General features: G+C 41.3%; 2 protein-coding genes across 2 annotated transcripts in view; both read left to right on the top strand.

Annotated features, from left to right (window-relative positions):
• exoc4 (exocyst complex component 4) overlaps positions 1 to 8,233 on the top strand; it is a 112,973-nt gene extending 104,740 nt beyond the window's left edge. Inside the window, exon 20 of the mRNA XM_054624465.1 lies at positions 6,489 to 8,233. Coding sequence (XP_054480440.1) covers positions 6,489 to 6,726 — 238 coding nt within the window. The 3' untranslated portion in view covers positions 6,727 to 8,233. The remainder of the gene's footprint in view (positions 1 to 6,488) is intronic.
• A 2,326-nt stretch (positions 8,234 to 10,559) lies between these two features.
• On the top strand, positions 10,560 to 24,769 carry lrguk (leucine-rich repeats and guanylate kinase domain containing). Its single transcript, XM_054625060.1, has 21 exons — positions 10,560 to 10,679; positions 10,913 to 10,966; positions 11,245 to 11,346; positions 11,552 to 11,633; positions 11,815 to 11,915; positions 12,198 to 12,279; positions 12,438 to 12,562; positions 13,890 to 14,033; positions 14,352 to 14,432; positions 14,629 to 14,715; positions 14,929 to 15,035; positions 15,576 to 15,698; positions 17,405 to 17,501; positions 19,341 to 19,454; positions 20,223 to 20,424; positions 21,203 to 21,319; positions 21,714 to 21,868; positions 22,082 to 22,170; positions 22,522 to 22,584; positions 24,042 to 24,160; positions 24,487 to 24,769. Exons 1-21 carry the CDS (start codon positions 10,560 to 10,562, stop codon positions 24,696 to 24,698), a joined length of 2,376 nt encoding a protein of 791 aa, XP_054481035.1. The 3' UTR covers positions 24,699 to 24,769.
• Positions 24,770 to 25,030: the final 261 nt, after the last annotated feature.

Here is a 25,030-nt window from a genome sequence, read left to right on the forward strand (position 1 = left end):
TTCAGTGTGCAGGGGGTGCACACGTGTGAATTGTACAACAACCCTTGTGTACTATGTGTGGTCCCGAAGTGTAACCGCCCCAGCCTTTCTGTGTGCTCCGTGTGTGTGTGTGTGTGTGTGTGTGTGTGTGTGTGTGTGTGTGTGTGTGTGTGTGTGTGTGTGTGTGTGTGTGTGTGTGTGTGTGTGTGTGTGTGTGTGTGTGTGTGTGTGTGTGTGTGTGTGTCGTCGAGGTGACAGGCTGGTGTGTCTACAGAGAATGTGGTAATAAGTGCAGTTGACGTCCGTGTCAGGAGGTAGTGGGTGTCAACAGATAAAACTGTTTGTATTTAGGCCCTGGCTTCAGTACACTGTCACTTCGCTCAGCTTCTGTCTCCCTCCCTGACACCTTGTGTCTCTTTCTCTTTATCTCTCTCTCTCTCATTTGTTTCCTTCTCTCTGCTACCGTCGGCCACCTCTGCTGAACAGTGTTTTGTCTCTGTTCTCTTCTTCTTCCAGCACCTCCCTTCCCTTTGCTGCTGTGTTCTGTGTGCGTTCACAAGATGCCGTATGATGATGGTCTTTGCTGTGTGTGTGTGTGTGTGTGTGTGTGTGTGTGTGGGTGGGTGCGTGTGTTTATGTATGTGCAATTTGCAGCATGGTCTTTGCTGATGAGGCCAGAGTTTGTGTGTGTGTGTGTGTGTGTGTGTGTGTGTGTGTGTGTGTGTGTGTGTGTGTGTGTGTGTGTGTGTGTGTGTGTGTGTGTGTGTGTGTGTGTGTGTGTGTGTGTGTGTGTGTGTGTGTGTGTGTGTGTGAGCATGATGGGACTGGTCTTTGCTGATGAAGCTTAACTCTCAGTGTCTCTGAGCAGACCTTTCCTCATTACCAGATGAGAGACAAATGTGCTGCTTTGGATGGAGAGAGAGAGAGAGAGAGAGAGAGAGAGAGAGATACTTTAGAGAGAGATTGAAAAAAAGGCAGAAGAGGCGACATCCACACTAAACTGGCTTATTTGAAAACACCATTTAACATGTCAAAAAGACAACACTAGCATTTACACATTGTGTTTTGTAAAGATCCTTCGTTTTCCAGAGCCAAAGGTCCTGAAAGATTTATCTCCCTTTTCTTTTTTTACTGTAAATTAACAAAGAGAAAAAAAAGAGGAAGCAATTCAAAATCCCGGTATCTGTTATTGCAGCAACAAGTCTTGGTTCCAGCTAATGTAGAGGTTTAACCACAGCCTCTCATCATTTCTCCTCCTTTGTCCTCATCCCCCCCCCACCACCACTAACTAACGTGTTGTTCCAAACGCGCTGACAGAGGCAGCCCGTAATGGCCTTAATATTGTCCACGCCGGAAATGAGGGGGAATGAATTGTGCTGATTCCTGTCTTTCTTTTGCTTTTCTTTTCTTTTTTTTCTTTCTCCCTCTTTTTTCCCCTCCGTGTTCCTCATACATATCTGTCCATCCTTTGCTGCATCCACACACCATAAATTGACTTAATATTCTTTGTATACAAGGAAAGGAAAGGAAAGGAAAAGGGAGGGGGGTGGCTAATTAAAATTTAATAGAAAGTGCACCATGGAGGCATGTTGACGCTTACACACACACACACACACACACACACACACACACACACACACACACACACACACACACACACACACACACACACACACTGATTACTAAAGCTGATTACTAAAGCGGTGCTCTAATAGTCGGGACTCCTGGTGGAGGCAGGTGGAGGTTTGACACAAACAGAGACAGACTTTAAGGAAGGAGGCAATCAACAACAATTCACTTAGGTTCTGTGGGAAAAAAGGAGGATTCTGGTTTCATTAACTAGCTGTATCTTTAAGGGAGGGAAAAAAGGAGTGTATGTTTGCGTGTTGGCGTGTGTGTTTCACCAGGGGGTTCTTTCTTGATGGTGGGGTGCTGAGAGATTTTAATCTTATTAACAGCCCTTACCCTGTTTGGCAAATGGCTTTCCAACTGCTCGGGTAATGAACTGTTTGAAAGTGTTTTCAGCACACACTAACACTAACATGCATCACTCCGACACATGTACACACACACACACACACACACACACACATAGAACACAACTTACACTTTCTCTTTCTGAACCAGCCCACTCCTCTTTGTGCAGAGCAAAGGGCCAGATTGCCAGCTGTCCTCACGACTGAGACACACACACACACACACACACACACACACACACACACACACACACACACACACACACACACACACACACACACACACACACACACACACACACACACACACACACTTGGAACCAGCAGTCTAGCACACTTTCTTCCTGTAGAAGCATCTTTCTGTTTAGTTATTAGATGCTCAGAGGACAACAAGCTGCATAGTGGATTAAGGGCCCCATCCTCAGTTATAAATGAGCATCAGTAGCTTTTAACAAATCCTGTGTGGGGGTTTTTCTCTAAATGCATCACTGCCAGGTGAATTATAGTTGCTATTATACTGTAGTTAAGCCTTGTTTTACAGCCCTGACAAGGTATCTTTTACTTTCACTTGGCGGCTGCTGCTGCATCGACAGATAGATTCCAAAGCTTTCCGGTTATTTTTACTATTTTATCAGACAAATAGAGTGCTCCAGGAATAAGTCCTAAAACGTTGAAATGAGTCAGCAGTTTTGTACTTCCTAAGTCCGTTTTCTGAATGGGTTTTTGGCTAGATGCCGAAAATAAAGTTTGCGGTTAACACAAGCTTTTCAGATGTTAACGTTTTGTTCTACAATGTGAAATATGTCAGTAAATACCCTTCTCGGGAATTGTTTAAGCTTTTACTTGTCTTTTCAGAAGGCGGATGATTACAGGTGGCCTCATGCCGACTAGTCTGCCTTTATTGGTATAACTCGCTCATGGGACGGTGTCGTAGTAAGCTGTGTTCTTCTGCTGATTGCATTCATGCTTCAAAAGTCATAAAAGTGGTGTTTATTTGTGAAGATTATTTTGCAGACTGCCTCTCTATGTGCTCACAGTCATCATTTTAGTTTTGCGGCAGGTTGTTGTTAATGTCCCACTGTGTGCATAACTTACAACTCTACCAGAAGGGTTTTCTTAACTGAAACAGGGAGCTGAGCCTACAAACTTGTCAGTCAGTAAGCAAATACAAACTCTGCAACAAGAACTTGGCGATCACTGTCACTGGGAACGGTTACTTTTTAAATTCCCACAGCCTGCCCGAGCTCGTATAGACAGACACATCCCCACATACAGCCAGTCCAGACTCTCCAATCAGCCTAACTGCCATCGCAACTGACTGTAGAACTAAAAGCAACAAACTAAACTGCCTACACAATTACTTTACACTCATGTAATGCACAGAGGTTTGCAGCAATGATGCCACTTTAGAATGTTAGAGTGAATCAGTCTCGGTTAGTCAGGTGCTCTTGTTTAATGCTCCGTTCAAAATAAACAGTTTCTTCCCTCGGCTAAGCTGCCTCCCATTGAGAGCCAAGGATGGATATTTGACTGAGGGCAGCCTTCTGTTTAAAACATCCTTCCCTCAACAAAAGAAACGCTTCTTCGTCTCGGTTCTATGTGTTTTTCCCATTAGATCAAATAACTACGCTTTTCCCTCAAGCAATTGCCGGGTCCAGGGAATGAAATGGTATCGCTTGTGTTTTTCTCGTGCGAGGTAAACGCGCCAACACTTAAAACAGATGCTTTACATTTACAAACAGTTACAAAAAGCAGAGGCTCAATTCAGCAGCGGCCAAACATTTGGACATTTACACAGAAATCACGGCCCGTTTCAGAATGAGATAAAGCCACGTGTGGGATCCGTCTGCATCCCGCTCTTTTTGCCTTTCGTCTGTCTTGCCCCCGGTTAAGGAGTAAACCATCGCGACCCTCATCAATATTGACAAGCGTATTCATGAAACGAGCTCAAGGATGGAAAAATGAACAAGACCTTGGAGAGAAAATTGAGAGCCGGGTGGCGAATGAGACAGAATGCAAATGCTTCGATGACCAAGGGCATTACTTGTCAGGGGAAGGCCAAAAAACCAGATATTATGCACCTCTATTCCTCACTCATCTCTTCAGTCATTACTCTCTTTTTCCCCTCTCTCCATCTCCATCTCCATCTCATCCATTGTGCCCCTCCATTACTTCTTCCCACCTTTTTTTCCCCTACTGTTGAATCTCCAAAATGACAGCACATAAAGCACCTTGGAGCAGAAGCTCCCTGAGTGCTCATTAGGGCCTTGTTAGCATCCAAAATCATCATCTCAAGAAGGGAATGGGTCTTGGATGGGTGACGGAGCTAAACAAATGAGATGGAGAGTCTTTTCTAACCAAAGTGTCTTTTTACTGCGCCATATCAGAAGCTCACTAAAGAACTGAATCCATTTACTTTCATCTTCCCTTTAGCACAGCGTAGAACTTAACCCTCCTTCTCCAGGTGCTTTGCTGAACATAGATTATAAATCACTCTAAGAAGGATTTGGAAACAGGTGGACTCAACATTTTTTTCACCTTCAAGTGCCTTTCAGCGTCCTTAACAATACCAGAGCTACGATTATCTGTTCACAGAGCAGCAGAGCAGCAGGAGCCGATGCTGTTGAGCGACTGGCATCTGTCATTGGCCAAGGTGGCCAGTAAAGGAAACCTCTTTTGCCCTGAAACTGTCTCAGAGTATATTCACCGTCACACGGAGACACACGCTCATTAAAATGCATATATATTGCGTCTCTTGTTACGTGGGGAGCCGTGTTTCCATGTCTACACAGGAGGAGTTGCGTGAGCAGCATGTTAGCAGAGCAGCAGCAGCTTCAGTCCTCCGGCCGTCTGTCTACACGGGATGAGTTCAGGCACAGTTTTCTGAGTCTAGGTCATCCAAGCTTTGGCAGCACTCAAAACTCTGAAATATGACTTCCAGGTCACGTTTAAGCAGGTTTAGCACATCTGTAAGAAGGACCACAATCTCTGGCAAAAAGTTGAAGACGGAAGAAATGTCATACCAGCAGTTTTCACCTTTGAGCCAGTCGACTTTAAATCACATTTACTTTACGCAACAGCTAACCATTTTGCAAAAGAACGCCTCTATATTTTATGAATTCATTTTTTTTTCATTTGTTCCAGCCCTCCATTGGTTTTTATTTATTTCCATACAATATGCACATCAATTGACTGAATTACAACACTGCTTTATTGATAAAAATTAACACAAACCATTTTCTCACTGTGATAAATAACCTTACCCAAGCAAATTTCAAGAGTCGCCTCATTGATTTTTGTATTGAACCGATTAGCTGCTTTGCTCCAGAAGAACTACAAATGGATGCACAATGCACACACTACATTCCATCGTTCCCTCTCATTTGAAACATGCATGTCATAATACAGTATGTATGTAGCTCACCTCTTGTCCTCTTTCATTGACTCTTTCTACAACTATTTTATGGAAGTGTAACATTAAGTGTATCTTTAGAGAATGGGGTGTGTCCATAGCCAGAGGCAGACGGTGGTGAAATCTATTCTGGTGTGTGTGCGCTCGCATTTTGTTGTTTCTGTGTTTTAGAGCATATTTGCCTGGCCGACACGATCCCTCACACACACACCTACACACACACACACACACACACACACACACTCTCCAAGGTGTTTGACCTGTTTTGCCCCCGAGCAAAGAAAAATGTCTGTCCTGAATCCCAACACTCGCCTGTGCATTACCTTGCCTCCAGTTTCTTGCCAAGCGATGCTCTCGGCACATGAATTTGTAAATTGTGTTTATGACAAGTAACCTTCCTACTACAGTCCATATTTATGGCTCAATATTGCCTATTGTCACTGTAAATTGATTTTAATGAGTATTACATCCTATGCTCACAGACACAGGAGGTCTACCTCTAGATGTTCAGTCAGAATAAATACGTACCGACAGCGATTTAAAAAAAACCAATACAAACAGTCCCTACTCACTTCTGTCTGGCATATTTGACCTTTATATGTGATGTTTTAGTCAGCAGTTGGAAGTGTGTGCTATTCACCAACGCTCACTCTCCCTTTGTGCTCTTTCGTTATCAGTATGTACTTCATGGTCTTCTTCAAATGCCCCATTGTGGCGTCAGAGTCTGGTTAAAGGCCTAATCATTCTACACACACCTCCTTCCTCCATCGGCTCTGTCAACAGTGTTTCATTAAAACGCTCTCTGTGGTTTGTACCCGGTGAATGTTTTCCTTCCACCTAAAATGCTCCCGTTTGCGGCAGGGTGAGGTCCTTGAAGTCCCTTTTAGGAGAATTGGGTTTGACAGCAACAGCAGTTAGTTTGGCTTTTGTGTTTCCCCTTTGTTGATGTTGCTCCTTTTTATTCTGCACTTGAATAAGGCATAGAGGAATATAAATCGTATTCACTTTTTCTTTCTTACACTTGATTTCTATTATTTTCTGTACTCATTTTCTGTATCCATAACCTCCTGACATGTATTTCTCTCTCTCTCTCTCTTCATTCCTCATGTCTCTCCATGCAGGCAGTACTATGAGATGCTGTACAACACCGCGGATGAGCTGCTGAATCTGGTGGTGGACCAGGGTGTTCGCTACACGGAGCTGGAGTACATCAACGCCCTGTCCTTACTCCACCGCAGCCAGACAGGTGTAGGTGACCTGAGTACCCAAAACATCCGGCTGCAGAGGCTGAAGGAGATCATCTGTGAGCAGGCGGCCATCAAACAGGCCACCAAGGACAAGAAGATCACTACAGTGTAAACAGGGACAGGGTTGATAGCCCATCAGGAAAACCTCTGTTCTCAAAATGTTTTGCTTCCGCTCTTTCAGATCTGTCCGGTGAGATGTTCAGACGATAATTGGATCATGTATGCAAAAGTTAGGAATGGTAGAGCACAAAGTTGCAGGACAGGGGTTATTTAAGAATTGGGTTAAAAAAACTCTGAAATAGAGGTTTTCTCTATACTTAGATCATAATGTGTGGAAAGTGTGTCTTCTCCAATTCCTATATTCATATATATATATATCTCTTATAGTTACTGCTGCCCTCCAGGGTCCCTCAGTGAACGCAGCACTGGCTCACTCTAATTGGGAACGCGAGGTGACAACCAACACAACTGCAGACTTTGCAAGTTTAGTTCGCTACGAATCTATGTCATAAGGTAACCTACAGTATGTTGTCAATTTACACTTTTTTAAAAGTGACTGCAAATGCAGCACTTGCGTTTTGACTCCCAACAGCTCCAGATAAAAAGGCGATTGTTTTGGACACTCAGCCGAACTTAGGCCCCATCTCATCTCATTTTCCTATTAGATCTAAACTGCCGCTCTCATTTACACCTCCATCTCTCCTCTCCTGGCAGCCCCATGAGCCCACTGATTCTGTCTGCAATAACAGATGTCAGATTAGACTGTCTGAATGAGGCCACATCTTCCGCCTGCTGCCAATTTCGGTTGGTCCCCAAAGATTTCCCGAGCAGAGAATAGTATCATATCCATGGCTGTTAAAAATCTGTCTATCTGTCTTTTTTCTTATAGTTAGTGCAGTAAACTAGTTTGGAACAATGTGAGCTGATTAACATTTTTTACAAATTGAACAACAGAGCCTCTGTAATGAAGATATTTTTGCTGATTTCAATTTGTTCCTTCCATTAAATAGAGAAAAAGTTCATTTCAAATGTTATATTTCAAGTCTGGCATACCACAGTGGCATAACTTGCACTTTTTTGTGTTAAGGCATGTGTGTGAGAATACATTTCATCAGTCATAGTAGCTCTATAAACTGAAACATTGCAATTCTGAATCTTTATTTTATTGTTCCCACTACACGTGTCCAAGTCTTTAAAAATGAACTGAACATACAAACTCAAGAGACGATCACAAATCATTTCCCCTCCCTGTTCTTAGTACATTAACTTGCGAGAGAGGTACTTAACGAGAGAGGAGAGGGGAATGGTGGCGTTGTCAATACGGCCGGCCTGGTGCTGGTCTCCCCGAAGCCCACTAAAGCAATCCATCATAATGACACATAGGCTGGGATCGATGGGAAAACAACCATGTAGCTGCTGAGGGGTTCGTCTACCACTTGGTGTAAAATCTAAAAAATCTGCTCATTCAGCTGTTCACTTCAGAGCTTTTTTTTTTTTAATGTTATACATGGGAAACTTTAATACAATGTTAAGTGACTGTGTCTTTTCACTCAGAGATTCTATTAAACTATTATCCCACTGCACACACATAACCCCTTAAAGTCCACAAGGCTTATGTATTGAACCACTCCTGCTGTCCATGCTTTTTATTCATGAATGAAATATGTCAAATATAATCAAGGTTCATCTTTCATCTGCTTTTCTATTTCCAGTTTCTTTTTCTTTATAATAGACATTTATTTTGCACATCTGGGATGAAAGTAATCTCTATGTTTCAAGTAAGAATGTATTGAAATATATACGTATTTGTCTTGAACAAGTTTAAACATCCTCATGGCTCCTCTAGTTACTGAATGTCATCTTAGAAATTCTCTGAAATGTTTGTCTGGTCTAAATTAAGCACACATGATTTGTCAAAGCATACACGAATACACTAAGAAAATAAATCCTTCAAATGCCCTCATGTTTTGTGTATTTTGTAGTGTTGTTCCGTGTGTGGGTGCATAACAGTCATATTTTCCATTGCTGGAAGTACAGCTGACAAGAGTTCATGCTCACACTAACATCTCTTCCGCACATGACAGCATAGTCCATCACTGTTCTGATTCACCCGAGAGTTACCGCCTGATGTCATATGAGCAAGGACGGATCCAAGACTAACACTAGAGGATGTTTTTCTACCTGACAGCTCTGATGTGTTGTCGGACATGGTTTGAAGCATGAGGTGCAGCATATCGGAATCAGAAAAATAAACACAGACGACATGCCACCTGAAGGTTTGTGTTGTTGTGGGGATAAATCCTAAGGCTATCTGCTGGTAGAGTGCGATATTTGCAAAGATTGACTGTGTTTTTAGCCCTATTGTGCATATTGTCATGATCCTGATGACGGTAGGCACAATAGGCCCACTATGGCAAAGTCCTCTTAATGGCAAAATATAAATGTAACAAAAGGATGACCCTGCATCAGATATGTGAAATACTACACCTTTGAAAAGCTTATAGTAGTCCCATGATGATTGAAATGGTTTCTGAAATTGAGACTAACCACGTTGAAGTTGTTAGTGGTTTATAAATATTAAAATGCATTAATGATGTTGGATTGACTATGTTGTAATTGTATGATGTTGATTATACTCTACTGAACTTCTGTCCATCCTCAGATGCTCAGCCTGAGGTTTATTACATTTATTTCCCCTGTTAGAGCTTGTTTCTTTTTGTTTTTTTAATCCAATGCAAGGAACTAAGGACAGAGGATGTACTGTGATGTACACATTGTAAAGCTCCTTGAGTCTAATTTGTGATACTGGGCTATTCAAATATAAGTTAATTGATTTTTGTAATCATTGTAGTTGCCTACATTTTAGCATTTTATTTATTTATTTTTTACTGAGGAACAAATCTGTTAATTTAACAATATGTAATTGACACTGCTCAATTGTTTATGACAAAATGCCTCAATTTGTTGAATGATAAGTTGAATGATAAAACAAAAGTTATATCAGGATGTTTATGTTTATTATTATGTTTTATTCCCCTTACAGTACCAGTCAAAAGTTTGGACACACCTTCTCATTCAATGGTTTTTCTTTATTTTTATTTTTTTCTACATTGTAGATTAATATTGAAGACATCCAAACTATGAAGGAACACATATGGAATTATGTGGTAAACAAACAAATGCTCAACAAACCAGAATATGTTTTATATTTTAGATTCTTCAAAGTAGTTGAATGAGAAGGTGTGAACAAACTTTTGACTGGTACTGTACATATTAAAACTGATTACAAAACTGATGTCTTCAATATTAATCTACAATGTAGAATTTTTTTTAAACAAAAATAAAGAAAAACCATTAAATGAAAGGTGTGTCCAAACTTTTGACTGGTACTGTACATATTAAAACTGGTTATAAGTAGGCCGCTGCACTGACTCTTTTTCACTCTTTGATTAATTTTTTTTTAGTTTAATAGATTTTTGTTTTAGATAAATATATATACAGTACCAGTCAAAAGTTTGGACACACCTTCTCATTCAATGGTTTTTCTTTATTTTTATTTTTATTTTTTCTACATTGTAGATTAATATTGAAGACATCCAAACTATGAAGGAACACATATGGAATTATGTGGTAAACAAACAAATGCTCAACAAACCAGAATATGTTTTATATTTTACATTCTTCAAAGTAGTTGAATGAGAAGGTGTGTCCAAACTTTTGTCTGCTACTGTACATAACTCTAAAGTTACCTGTGAAATAAACCTTACTGAGGTGAGCTGTCACTGTGGCTTTTGCAGGGAAGAAAACTACACGACCCACAATTCCTTTCACCTCTCACTAGTTTGGCGTTGCCCAGCGACGAAAGCTTGTGCGTCATGTAAATAGCCCACTTGGAAGCTTGTTTAGGAGCTAAAGCACGGATATATATTGCATTTTTTTAAATTCATGATAAAGTTCTCACTCTGCCTGTGCATCAGTCAGTCTGTAGTCCTCTTCAGGGAGCTTTCATTAGGGAACAATGCAGGGAAGCACAGCCCTCCAGGGTCCTGCAGGGAGGCTGCAGAGGTGAGAGCTGCAGGAGGACAGAGAGATGGAGGTAAGGTGCAGGAGAAGGCTTGGTGAGCTAAATGCATTGTTTTCATACTTTGCAATTGCATGCATTTCATTGTTTTCATCTCTGACCAAAAAAAGCACATGCTTTACTGTGTCTCTGTGCCAAAGTAGAATCAGTGTATGCATTAAAGGTGACGTCAGAGTGGATGCATGTAAAACTCCATAATTGTTCCCTTATGCAACAGATAAAGCAAGTAACCTTGCACAAGAGGTCTGAGAAGGGGAAACAACACAGCAAGGTCAAATAGTTGATTCTTCTCAAAGCGGCTTAGAGTGTGATGTGTGCATTCTGAATATGTGTGTGTGTGTGTGTGTGTGTGTGTGTGTGTATACTGCATGCATAGGTGTGAGTGTGTGCCTTTAGGAGCAGAGAGCTGTGAGCACTAGGTGACGCTTATAGTGGTCTCATGCATTGTCTTCTAAATAATGTGACTGCGTTGTTATTGCAGGGATGCTCGTGTGAATTCTGCGATATTGTTCTATTCAAATGCCACATTTAATTTGTTTATGTTTACAGAAGGATGGAGTTCTAACTGCTCAGCTGGTCTCCGGTCGGGTGGCCAACCTTGGACGCGTTGGCACTGGGCTGCGATATTTGTACCATTACCTGTGTCTGCCTGTAAGACGCTTACCTTCACACACACAGCATGAGTCAATGGCATTTGGCTTTCAGTGATGTTGATTGATTTGTGTTATTTATCGAGACAAACTAATCTGTGACAAATCAGTTTACCTTTTTTTAGCGTCGTGTTGACAGTCCTCTTTGCAGTTTAATTATGAGGCACATTAAAGTTTAACCAAGGTTGTTTTTCTCTCGACTTTAGAGTCAGGATCTCAGTGACATCTCTGTTTTATGCAATTATGTCCATCTTCAAAAGCTGGAACTGCCACACAACAAAATCAAAGGTGACTTTTTTCTTATTCTCATATTAAGTAAGAGTCCTTTAACCTATTACAGACCTGTTATTTATAAAAGCCTGTGGCCACTTTAAAAGATATGTAATCAAATCATGATTTCAATATTTTCCTTTTTCTGTTTCTGTGTTTATCTTTTGATCAATTACTCTTAACTTTTCTCAACTTCTAGATTTATCCTGTGTGAGCCACATGCCCTACCTCGTCATCCTGGATGCTTCGCACAATGAAATCTCCAGCTTCTTTGGATTCCAGCCACCGAAGAACCTAAAAGTAACGCAAGACCTTGAGCTGACAGGATAAGACCTCGTTTGATTGGTGGCTTGGGCTTCACTTTTCTCGTGTTATTCCCTCATGATAGGCCTGGATTTCCACAGCCCATCTGTAGTCTCTTTGAATATGCTTACAAGGCATTAACTGCCCTTGAACGACAGTGAACTTTAGCAAATTGTAAATTCCTTCCCGGGATTCAGATAAAGAATTTCTTCAGTGAGAGGTACTGTGGACTTTTTTTTATGATTTTTGTTAACATTGTGCTTTTTCTTTTTCTTTCAGGAGGTTAATTTCTCCCACAACCGTATGACAAAAATGAAGGACTTGTCAGCTTTTTCATCTCTTAGTAATTTGGATCTGGGCTGTATCCTTTCTGAGAGACCTTTACGTTAATCCACGTGTACTTGACCTCACTTTGAACCCCACAGCATTTTTCTTTACCTTTTTATCGGATAATGTCTTTGAAAATGTCTTCCACTACATTTTCCCCTTGTGTGTTATTCTTAACATGCCCATACTCAGACAACAGTCTCAGTGAGATCAGTGGTCTTGAGCAATGTTGCAAGCTCACCAGTCTCAGCCTGGCACACAACAAGATCTCCAGGATCAGCGGCCTGGACGGACTGCCTCTCGCACGCCTCTGCCTTGTAGGTCCAACTCTACTACAGTCAGGAATATGATAAACAGAGTGCACATCTTCACACAAACATTCATGCATGCGGTACACTCAAGAGCATACTAACTAACATACATGAATTTTAAACAGACATATTAAGTGTCTTTCTTTGCCAGTGCTTGGCAGTACTTCAACTTACATGTATGACTTTGCTTTGCAGGACTATGTTTCCCTCCATGTGTTGTCTATTTATTATTACACACACACACACACACACACACACACACACAACACACACACACACACACACACACACACACAGTAGGAGTTATTTTGGAGTTCTCTCTTTAGAAGTATTTTACATCCTAAATTTGACCTATAATGTTTTGCCTCTCTATACTCTCCCCCCTGTCTCTCTCTTTATGTCTCTGTTTTTGGCTTAATTTCTACATTTAGTAAAACCTTGGCCCCCTGTTCCAGAATCACCATATGGTCCAACAGCAGGCCCCTTTCTCTCCCTCGTTCTGTCTCTCTTCCTGCATGTGTATGTGTGTGTGTGTGTGTGTGTGTGTGTGTGTGTGTGTGTGTGTGTGTGTGTGTGTGTGTGTGTGTGTGTGTGTGCGTGCATGTTCCGTCCTTTATCAGTGTTTCCCCATTGTCAGCAGCCATCGGTCTGGCTGTGTCTGCCCCTGTCTGTAAGCTTTGCTTTGGGACCAGCTGCTGGTGTTTGAGTGAGTCTGGACCGAGTTCAGCACACATAGACACACACTCATCCCGTGTCCATCTAATCCCATCCCTGACCCCACTTCCTCACATGCTGGCTCCCCAAACAGCACAACCCTGTCAGCCAGCCTGTTTCCCCAGCCCATCACAGCACCGACCTGGAGCTTCAAGGGACCGGTGCAGTCACCCACCCCCACTGACAGCAGCCCTCTGCCAGGCAACATGCTTGGCAAGAGTAGGACGAGGTGTGGCCAAACAGCTAGATAACAACTTTAGTCAGTGGAATGGAGAGAGAGGCAGGCTTTGGGACCCTGACAAGAGAGGAGTGCCCAGGTCTTGTTCTTTAGTTGGTTAGCGTGCTGCGCTCACACCTCGCCAGCTGTTTGGCTGCCAGTCCTCACCTGTCAGGATTAAGCAGAGAGAGGCAGATCTGCCACTCAAGTCAGTGCTGAGGGGTAAAAAGGCTCAGGCACCCTGCAGAGCGACCCCGGCACGTCCTTAATATTTAGTAGAGGGAATCGTTCACTGTATGTGAAGTAGAAGCGTGGGTTGGATGTCACTTATGGATGCTTGCATATTCATTAATATCATGCACTTGCCTCTTCAAATGTGTCCTTTCTCCTGTCTCGGTCCAGAGGGGGAACCAGCTGGAGAGGATTGAAGGGCTGGATGATCTGAAGTCTCTGCAGGTTCTCGACTTGTCTCTGAACCGCATCAGCAGTCTCTCCGGCCTCCACAATCTACACCTACTGGGCGCTATCAATCTGGAGAACAACCTGGTATTGTTTTGAGTGAAACTACGGAACTAGTGGCTTAACAGAACTAATTTATCAGCCTAAATCTTGAATGTGATTTAGCTTGTTTATGAGATTAAAATTCTGAAACAGATGAAGATTTGTAACACAGATAATGAAATATCCACCAAATAATGAGCAAAACTACTCAAACGCAAGTACCATCTAATGCAACAACATTCTAGTTTGACAATAGCGGAGTCGTAGACAAGGTTGAGCATGAACTTTCTAGCTCAACAAGTTAATGATTTCACAAACTATCACACACGGGCTCTGCTGCATGAATTTGTGGTTTTGTTTCAGATCAGTGAAATCCAGGAGTGCAAACATGTTCATGATCTTTTCCTGTTGAGGGACCTCAACCTGCTGGGAAACCCTGTACAGGTAACCCAACCCTTCATTGACCACATGGTTCTATGAGATATATTGTGTATGAGAGGTTTGGATCTAGTCCCTAATGAGTTCTGTACCCGGCCTGTAAGCACTCAAGGCTCTAGATGACTTCCATTTGTGGTTTTTAAAAGTTGATGAAAGACTTTATGTGTTTTTGTAATAAATGCCATGTTAATGTAATTGGTAGGAGCAACCCGATTACAGATTGGCAGTCATCTTCCTCCTTCAACACCTGACTCTGCTGGACCAAGAGAAAGTCACTGCTGAAGAGAAGGTATTAATAAACAAAATAAATGAACATTTCATGATCAGAGGAATTGTTCCAATTTAACAGCACGAACACAATGTATCAACATGCCTGACCTCCATGTTTAATAAGGTATACTACACTTTTAAAGCTAGAACTAATGCCACCAACTCAACTGTTATATTTTACACAGATGTGGGATTGCTGATGTTACTCTTGATTACTGACATTAAATTCCAGGTGTCATCAGTAAACAAGTATGACCCTCCTTTGGATGTGGTGGCAGCCAGGGATCACATGACCCACCTGGTGTATCATCTGATGCAGCCTCAGGTGCTCTATGACAGGTTAGTACAAATATACAGTATAGTTTAAAATTCCTAACCTCTGAATGGTCCGCTGCCTTTTTCTTGAATGTAAAGCTTAACACTATTTATTGAAGTGAATGTGAACATTTACAATCAAATTGTAATAATCATATTCCTCTTCTAAAGTCAACTGTCAGGAAAGCTGTTTTCAAACATGTGCAGCAATTTAGTTGTAGTGTTCGTGATGCTCATATTATCTACTCCCTAAAAGGAAAAAAAAAAATAGTTGAAGCATCAGCACTTTTTGAGAACATCCATCATCAGCAAATAAAATGCTGCAGCTACAGTCAATTTACCGTTCTCCTGTGCTTCTCTAGACAGAGCACATCCATACAGCCCACAAGGCTCCCGTTGGTATCGACTCTAGCGTTGTCTCTCACGACCGGAGGAGCTTTTTTCTCTACCTTCATTGTTAAATATCTTTAAATACTGCTCATCTCTGAGAGAACGTTAATGTAACGTCAATCAGAAAACTGTGTACTGTATGTACGTGTGTGTGTTTGTGTGTGTGTCTCCAAGCAGTACTATGCCCAGTGCAGACTCTCCATATCCTCTGCTGGTTCTGACCGGTCCTCAGGGCTGCGGAAAGAGAGATCTGGCTCACAGACTGTGTCAGGAGTTGAGCGAATACTTTGCCTACGGGTCAGTCCCAAACTCTCTGTACATATATCACATACTTCACAGTACTTGCACTGGTACTAAAATATATTCAGTGGAATCAACTGAAAATGCACATTACATTATAGTTAAATGTTGAAATAATGTATCTGCTCTAGCTGTTATTTGAAAATCTAAACAAGATTCCTTAATGGGAACTTTAAAGCTTTCAAAAGAAATGTCCTCTCAAGATGCTGTTGGTATTAGCATTAGCGGACAAGTAAAACAATTACTTATACCAGTTTTCTCTTATGTATCTTTTACTTACTAAAGTGAAAGCCAAACAGCTGCTAATGTTATTAACCATACAGTTGAGTCTGGTGAACCAAAGCAATGAGCTGAAAGCTGCACAGATCTGCAAATGGCACATTGATTCTCAGTGGGACTTACTCAGCACTTGCAACCCATCCATCCATCTTCCGTAACCGCTTATCCAGTTAAGGGTCGCGGGGGTGCTGGAGCCGATCCCAGCTGTCAATGGGCGAATGCAGGGTACACCCTGGACAGGTCGCCAGCCTGTCACAGGGCTGACATATAGACAGACAACCACTCACGCTCACATTCACACCTACGGGCAATTTCAAAGTCATCAATTAACCTAAGCTGCATGTCTTTGGACTGTGGGAGGAAGCCGGAGAACCCGGAGAGAACCCACGCTGACACGAGGAGAACATGCAAACTCCACACAGAAGGTTGTCCAGCCCGGGAATTGAACCCGGGCCCCTCTTGCTGTGAGGCGACAGTGCTAACCACTACACCACCGTGTAGCCCCACTTGCAACCCTTCAAGTGTTAATAAAAAAAATTAAACGTGTTTTAAACCATCTGCTCCCAAAAATACTAAAAGATAGGTCAGATATTCCGAGGTCTATCTTAATACAATTCTCACACCATATGGCCATTATGAAAGTTATTTTTTGGATGTAATCAGCCCTTCTGCACATACTGTTTTGAAGCAACCCCTTTATAGCACACCTACACTGTGAGAAATAAGGGAGGGAATTCACAATCCTTGTTCCTTGCCAAAATTCATTCTTAAGTGTAGCCAAAGTTCATATGAGGCTCCAGCAGTCTGAGCAGTATGAAGCCAAGTATCAGCTTTCCTTTAACTTCAGAATACAGGTTTTGCACAGAATGAGGCCTACAGATTTAATCCCACATTTCTTTCTGGGTAGTCTCAGCACAGCCAGTATGGACAGAAGGCATAGACTAATAACCAATAACTCTTTTAACATACTTGAAAAAAATCTGAGGCTACCCTTTAAATGTTTAAGATAAGATAAGATAAGATAATCCTTTATTAGTCCCGCAGCGGGGAAATTTGCAGGCTTACAGCAGCATAGAGTAAAGTGCACACAAGAGACATAGTAAAGAAAGACAAGATAAAAATAAAAAATGAAAATAAAAAAAACAAGTATTATAAATAAGCAATAAAAAACAGTAGAAAATCAACAATAACTGAAATATTATATTTACAGACAGAAAAAACTCTTTTTAGGCAAAACAATATGGGGTTATGCAGGTCAAACGTATATCTTAAGGTTTTAGTATCCGAACAATACAGAAGCTGCTGTATTACTCAGCTCATAGCCCTTCCACTGGTTCAGGTCTGAGATTCTTCAAATACATTATTTTGGCTGGATATGTCATATTCAAATTGTGTGTTTCTCTATTGTGTGTGTTTTTCCACAGAACCTGTCACACCACTAGGGAGCCACACTTCAGAGAGGAGAATGGAGTTGATTACCATTTTGTCAATGAGGAGGACTTTCAGAACATGATTCACACGGTGCGTTAGATTGTCATTAAGCTTTTTTTTGTACATCACAGACCCCAGGAGTGACCACACGAGAAAACAATAACGGTTTCAAGGTTATTTTGGTTATTTTGAACTCAAAAAATAATCATCAGCATTTGGTGTCATGAATCATGCAAACAGATTAGTACTCACCACAAGCTAATTAAATGTACTCGAGTAGTGAGATAATTAGTTTTACTTGGATTGATTGATTTTACTTTATCTTGCTGATATTTCAATTAACACAGATACGTTTTTTTATAATTGAGTCCTGTTTTGATTAGGTGCAATGGCTATATTAATTGCATTTTTCTTAAAGATGACTCACCACAGCGTCTCCTACAACATTTCCTTGCGAATGATGATTATTAGTCTGAGATAACTGACAGGGACACAGAGAGCTAATGGGTTTTAATATCATCAACATGCAGACCTTGGTCAACAAATTCCATAATATGCACCTTCTTTTGTAGAGGGTCAGCAACTGCCAGGGGCTGATTTTATTTACATAATCAATTTATATGTGTGATATTCAACTGCATCTGAATCTGATTCATTACACCAGCTTTTCTTCTTAAGAGTCAGGGAAATGGCTGCTGAGCTATTGGACACATTTGTTTTCCGTCTTGTCCATGTTGTCATGCTGCCGGTTATGTAAGAGTGGTGGGGATGATGGATAGAAGTCTGGGTCACGTAATGATTTACACAGCGATGGCTTTCATGCTGGAATTGATTCCTTTTGTGTACTCCAACAGAAGTGGATCAGGTTAACGTTACAGTCTGTCACTCCCTCTGGCTGACTTGTCCATTCTTCTCCCTCACCCTCCATTCTTGATTCTCCTGTTGTCAGCTACTTGGTTTATTGCTGCCCTGTCCTCCCTTTCTTATCATGTGTCAGCTGCCCTCTTCTTCACTGCTTTGTTACCCTCACATGTGCTTCCAGTAACTAAGCAATCATAACCTCTTAGTCCCACTCATTGTGGCTGCTCAAAATTAATCCCAATCAGTGGTCCTTGGCACTTACTTTGCTCCTTACTGTGATGTAAACACAAGGAACACCTGCTGTGCAATTTCAGTTTGAATAGCATTGGAATAACAAGAATAATCTTTTTTATCGAGTGTTTGAATGCTTTTCAATTACCTTCTTAAGAAGGTCCAGGGACACAAAAGATATTCGAGGGAGCTTGAATTCTTGTTTGATTTAGTATCTTCAGGATACACATAGAATGTTTTGTGAAATGTATCAGTAAAAAGTTAAATGTAGTGAGTTTCAGTTGATTCTGTTGTCTCTGTGCTCTCTTATTGCTAAGATTTTAAATGTAACAAACCACAGTAAAACAGTCAAAATAACCTTCAGTAGAATGAAGGAAACAAAACAAAACACTCTAAAAACAATACAAACAGCCACTAGATTATAGTAATATATAATTCATACAAGATGACTTTTCCTTGGGAATAATGTCTGAAACAACTTTTTTCTACCACAAACCAAAGTAAGAATTACATGTTTTACTGTCATAAATTATGCTGCAAATAAAACTGCCCAAAAAACAGGCAGACAAAAGGTCAGGGGTCGTGTGTGAGAAGTAACAAAAAACACATTTATGCTCTGACTACAAGGTCAAAAGTTCAGTTTAGAGGTGTGTAAATGATTTCAGGTTGTTAGTCTTGACAGAACAAGCTGGGGTCGTTTTTATGTCCAATATGATCTACTTTAGGAGATACATGAAGCTCATGATTGTGGTAAGCATGATGAATGACTGGGCAGTACAGGAGTTGACTAACATGTTCTCTCATTCTTTCCCTTCGTAACTGGAAATGACCTTGTAGGGTAAATTTATCCAGACCATGCAGTACGGGGGGCACAGCTACGGTCTGACCAGAGATGCCATAGAGGATGTAGCCAAAGAAGGACTAGCCTGCTGTGTGCATATGGAGCTAGAGGTGAGTATGTAAACCTACTGTCTGAGAGTACATCAAGCAGACTTATACCAAATGTGGTCGATGAAGCTCGTCGAGTGGCATACAGTAGAGATTTAAGATCTATCAGCATAACATAGAATTCTTAAAAGGTCCTACGGTTATACATTCATTGCATTTGAAATAAATGTGACAATCTGGTTAATAGAATTTAAAGATGCAAGATTTCCACCAGGTTTGTCTCCCTCCAAAACAAAGGAGTTTAGAGGCAGCAAAGTTAACAAAAACTAAGTTTTATTCAACGAGTATCTTGCCTAACTTTAGTGGATCATAAGATATTGAGTAAGAGATTGATCTGTAGATGCTCCGGGTCAAAATGAGACCAAACTTTTCTATGGATGTCAATTTTTAAGCCACAACAAAGAACAAATTTTGACCTGCAACAGACTAGTTAAGGCTTGTTCTTGTCAAAAATGTCTTTAGCTACTGGAGCAGTTGTTGATCAATCGCCTCTCCACTGGCCGGTTAAAATGAGTGGGGAGTCGGCAGTCAATGACGGTATAAACCAGTCAATGACATATGTTTTTCAGAAATTGTGAAACACTGCCGCTTTGAACATACAGTCGTCATAAATGAGCACACAAAATATTAGGCCGATGTGTCAAGTAGTATGCAAGATCAGTCGTGGATAGTCAGACACACACACTGGACTGAACGTATAGAAAACCCCCACAGGCAAACATCAATCCCTCATTGTGACAGAACTGTAAACTGTTTGTTCCTCCTCCTCAGGGTGTGCTCAGTCTGAAGAACAGCTACTTTGAGCCTCGATACATCCTGCTCATCCCCACCAAGGTGGAGAGATACGTGGGCCACCTGAAAAGCCGTGGTCGCTATACCCCAGCACAGATCGACACGGCGATGTCACGTGTAGAGCTCTACGCCAACACCAACCGCCAGCGACTGGGATTCTTCGATGACGTTATCCCCTGTGGTACGGCAAAGAAGCACCTTTTTCATTCAAGTATTTTCTTTTGTGACATGGAATGTGTTCATTGATGTTGTTTGATGCTGTACTTGTTAATTTATGTGTGCATTGTAAAGGATAATAACAGGAATTATATATCCTCTAGTGGCTAATCAGATCCATTTTCTTATTTAGTTAATGGAGATTTAAATGTAGCACAAAATTGTACACGTTCACAATTAATTTTCAACAAGCTAAGAAAACAATTAAATCATTCCCAGGGGAGAAATGTTCCTTCTACTTATTCAACATTTGGATATGATGTTAGTGAGAAAGAGAGTTGGAAGTCGTTGCTGTAGCTGTTGTGTTCACTGGCAGTTTGTCATTGTAGTGCCTCGCAGAGCTAAAAGAAATGCCTTGCCTTACTCCGGCTTAGAGCAGTCCAAGTGTCATTGGTATAGCCTGGGATAAATTAACACACTTCACTAAAAATCCATGCGCTATACTTTCAATCCAATTACCACATGTATTAAGGGCACGTAGCCGCAGAATAGCTGTGTTTATCATTCCCTCATGAAGGCACTTAGACATGTTAGCTGTTTTCTTAATGAGATGAACATACAGGGAGCACAGAACCTCATCACTTTTATGCACTGCTAGCTACCGCCTCATTACGCTGAGGTCATCATCCCCATATCTTTGATTCATTACTGTTTGATGGCAGATGCATTGGCTCTGTTCACAACCATATTTTTTTGTGTGTGTCACGCTGTGTGTGCGCGCATGCTTTTGGATGTGCGAGTAGATGACTGGGAGATAGCCTATCACACACTGAGGCAGATAGTGAAGGAGTACCTGTTGGTAGAGGAGCAGGAAGAAGGAGAAGACAACAACAGAGGATCCCCTGACAACACCCCCACTGGTGTGTATGTGTGTGTTTGTTCTGATCATCATTAGCAGACTCAAAGCGTCAGGGTGCAAAAAAATTTTTTTGCAAGACACTGGCTGTAAAGTTCAGTCAAAGGCGCCTTGCACATGCTTCTGTTTCTTATTTAAAGGGGAAATGTAATTTTTTTTTTTAATGTCAAAGTCAATTTACTCGTGACAGGAAGCACTACTCAGCCTGTGAAAACAGATGTAGAATATCTTCTGTGGCTCTGGATCAACTTTGTTGAGTGTGAATAAAATACTAGCACCCCTTTGTGTATCTCAGCTTAGTCTTGAAGACATTTTTTTTACAATCTTGAAGCTCCATCCAACCAATAACCATCATATGCACTATTACACAGTATTGATACAGTCTCTGTCTCTCTCAGGTGACGCACCACAGGAGAAGCCACTGTCACCACCCCGGTCCAGAGCAGGAACACTCACGTCACACTCTGCCCCAGCTCTTGACCCCTCAGATCTGTACTACAGAAACTACTACAACAAGATCCAGGCAGAGCTCAGCCCTCAGAAGAGCGCCACTGTGAGTTACAATATGTCTGATGTAAACTTTAATGTTAATGAAGACTGTAAGTGAATGTTGAAAAGACAACTAGACTGTGACACATTTATGGGGGAAATATCCTCAATCTAACAGGATGCTTTCCCTTCCTCCCTCTCCGTCTCCTCTACCTCTAACCTTCCTATTTCTTCTCAACTCCTCCTCCTCCTTCTCTCCGTCTCTCTCCTCCTGCAGGAGCTAGCCTCCATCAGGAGGCGTGAGCAGCTGGTAAGAGAGGCCATTGTGGGGAAGAGTCCAGGGATCTACAGCCAGCTCTTCAAAAGGTCCATTATAAGTAGCACGCACTCCACTGCACTCCAGTGCTTAATTTCAAGCGGGCACTCTCCGCTGGGCCAAATTGGTTTAATTTGTGCACTTGTCCTAACTGCGTTTTGATGGTTTGTTTTGGGTTATTGTTTGACCTTGAAGGTGAATTGGCAGGTGGCCTCATCATTTGAAATCGAGTGTTTGGTAATATGATGGGTTTGTGTAGTGGCACTCTCCTCTCAGTCGACCTAAAAATATATACCTGTCACCGCTTATGAAATCTGAATGAAGAGATCTGGATGTGAAATTGCTTTTCCATATGCTTGTGAAGAATTATTGAATTTACTCCTAATTTCTGTTCACCGCAGCTCTCCCCAAACAGCACCACCATCACTGCAGAATCCTGACACCCATTTAAGTGAGGACAGCAGGTAAGAGCACGCACACGCACACACACACACACACACACACACACACACACACACACACACACACACACACACACACACACACACACACACACACACACACACACACACACTCAAGTCCTCACAGGCTACCAATGTATTTAAGAGTCACAAGTAGGGCCAGATGTAACTGTAAGAGAATAACGGATGTAGATACATACTTCAAAGTTGTATAAGATGTGACTCTTTATGGATCTAATTTCATAGTAATATCACTTTAATACAAAATGAGGTGAAAAAATGTAGAGGAAGTCTTGTGGTTTCATAAAAACAATGTGGAGCAAAAGATTTTGGAGCAGTAAACCACTTTTGTAGTAGCATTCTGTACTTACTTGGCATGTTTTTCCAACATATGTTCACTTTTATTGAGCTCATTCTATTTTTACAAGCCATGTGGGAACAAATCTAATCACACATGCACAGTGACACACTTAATTATGCTTCACAAATAAATTCAGACTTTAAAGCTTTGGATGCTTTTTGACTCCCAAACTCAATAAACAGGCATACTGCACTGAACTATGGGTTTAATCAGACATTGACATAGTATGTGTGGTTACGTGTGTGTGTGTGTGTGTGTGCGTGTAACAGCACACACACCTTTTCCTTACCTGTAAAAATAAACGTACATTTATTTCACATTTCTTTTCAAAAGAAGACATTTAAGATACATGCAGAGATACAGTACGTGTTCAGTCAAAATGAATTTGTTCCCCTCCGGGTTCATGTTCTCAGAAGGCAATTTTCGTCAAACTTGTTGAAAATCGACAAGTTCTGTCACATGTGTCTGAGCGATACATTCCCATTCCAGTATGTGCCGTTTGCATTACTCAGCCCTTCAGTATTTCTTTTACAGATTCCAGACATCTGTCTACCTTTTGGCAAAGCTTTAAACAGAAATGTGTCTATACTTGTGTGTCTCTGTCTCACATATAGTAACAGAGGATCCTTTTGTAACTCTTTGATATTTTGCATAAGTTATGTCAGCGTGCTTGCGTGTGTGTATGCATCTCGTGTCAAAGGCTAGTCTATATAACAGGATTATGTGTCAAATATGTCTACCTGTTTGTTAGTTAAGAACCAAGTACCAGGAATAGTCATTCCAAAATAATTGTCTCATTACTGATTTGTAGCATGCTGTCAAAAATAAGGTCAATATCTGCAGCTCTGGTGGTCCCGCTTCAAAAAGCACATTCTGCTAAATTTTCTTTTAGCAGAAGCTCCTCACGCTCTATTTTGTGTTTTTCTCTCTTCTGTCTCTGGTCTCTTAAACAACCTACTTTTTTTTGTTTCACTGTACACATCACACCTGCTACATGAACTTCATCCTCCCTTTTCTCTCCTTGTCTGTCCCTTTTCCCCTCACCCTCTGGGGTTTGTCTTTTCCTCCCTCCCTTTCTTTTCCCTCCTTTCACAAGCAGCTCCGATGAGTCTCGTGCCAGTTCAGCGTTGACTGTGCCCAGTTCAGCCGGAGGCTTTTCTGCTTCAGTGCAGCCGCTAGATATGTCTGTCCTGGGACACACCTTGGAAACACTCAAAGGTTATTGTTGTTTATTTGTTTTTGTTTTTGTCATAGTAGGGCATTTCTGTGGTGTTATAAATAGATAGCAAAGAGAGGAGAGATGTATGAGTGGCTAGAGTCCAGGGAAGAAGACAGTTTATCAAGTTATTTGTTGTACACTTATGATCCTTAACACTTTGTAAACTATAATTTTCTGTTGTTATTCATTTTATAGTTTATAAACAGTCTTTAGTGTAGGTAAATAACAATAGCATTACATACAGCTGAGTGAATCAAGTTCAAAAGATATGTTGATGTGTCTCCATTTAATAAAACTAATTCTATTTAATACCTCATGGCGTCAGGCGAAACTCCTGAAGCCCCGCCTCCAGGCACAGACCTGCGAGCTGTGGTCGTGTCTCCCTCCTCTGAGAGACGTCCTGGATCCGACGTGAAGCCCATCCTGCCTCCGATCCCCTCTGGGCGCAAGACCCCCGCATCACCCAGCCCAGCACCTTCACCCAGACCCGGCCAGAACACAGAAGTCAAAGAGGGAGATGTAGACAGGGAGATGTAGCTACATATAGCTTAGAAAATTAGATGAAGACAATCAGTCAGTAAAAGTACATTTCTTTAAATATGAGCTTAGTCGGTTAAAATAAAAGTTAAACAGTGAACCACAAAACACACGTTTGTTGCTATCTTACCACAAACGACACAGAGTGGGAATGTGATACACCAAAGACAAACACCTGAGGTTGCACTTAAATATCTTTTCGATGTTGCTCGTGTCACAGCACGCCTGGATCTTTTAGCGCTTGCTATGTACTTTATACATGATAAGTGATGCTGTTAATGACCATATATATATCTATATATATCTATAAAAGGAGACTAAAGTATAATTAT

The sequence above is a fragment of the Anoplopoma fimbria genome, chromosome 23 (assembly GCF_027596085.1).
Source record: "Anoplopoma fimbria isolate UVic2021 breed Golden Eagle Sablefish chromosome 23, Afim_UVic_2022, whole genome shotgun sequence".
NCBI classification, from domain to species: domain Eukaryota; kingdom Metazoa; phylum Chordata; class Actinopteri; order Perciformes; family Anoplopomatidae; genus Anoplopoma; species Anoplopoma fimbria.

Coding starts and splice junctions, on each gene's coding strand:
- lrguk (XM_054625060.1), top strand. CDS start 10,560: ATGATAAAGTTCTCACTCTGCCTGTGCATCAGTCAGTCTGTAGTCCTC. Junction 11,347..11,551: donor ACCATTACCTGTGTCTGCCT/GTAAGACGCTTA, acceptor TCTCGACTTTAG/AGTCAGGATCTCAGTGACAT. Junction 11,634..11,814: donor GCCACACAACAAAATCAAAG/GTGACTTTTTTC, acceptor CTCAACTTCTAG/ATTTATCCTGTGTGAGCCAC.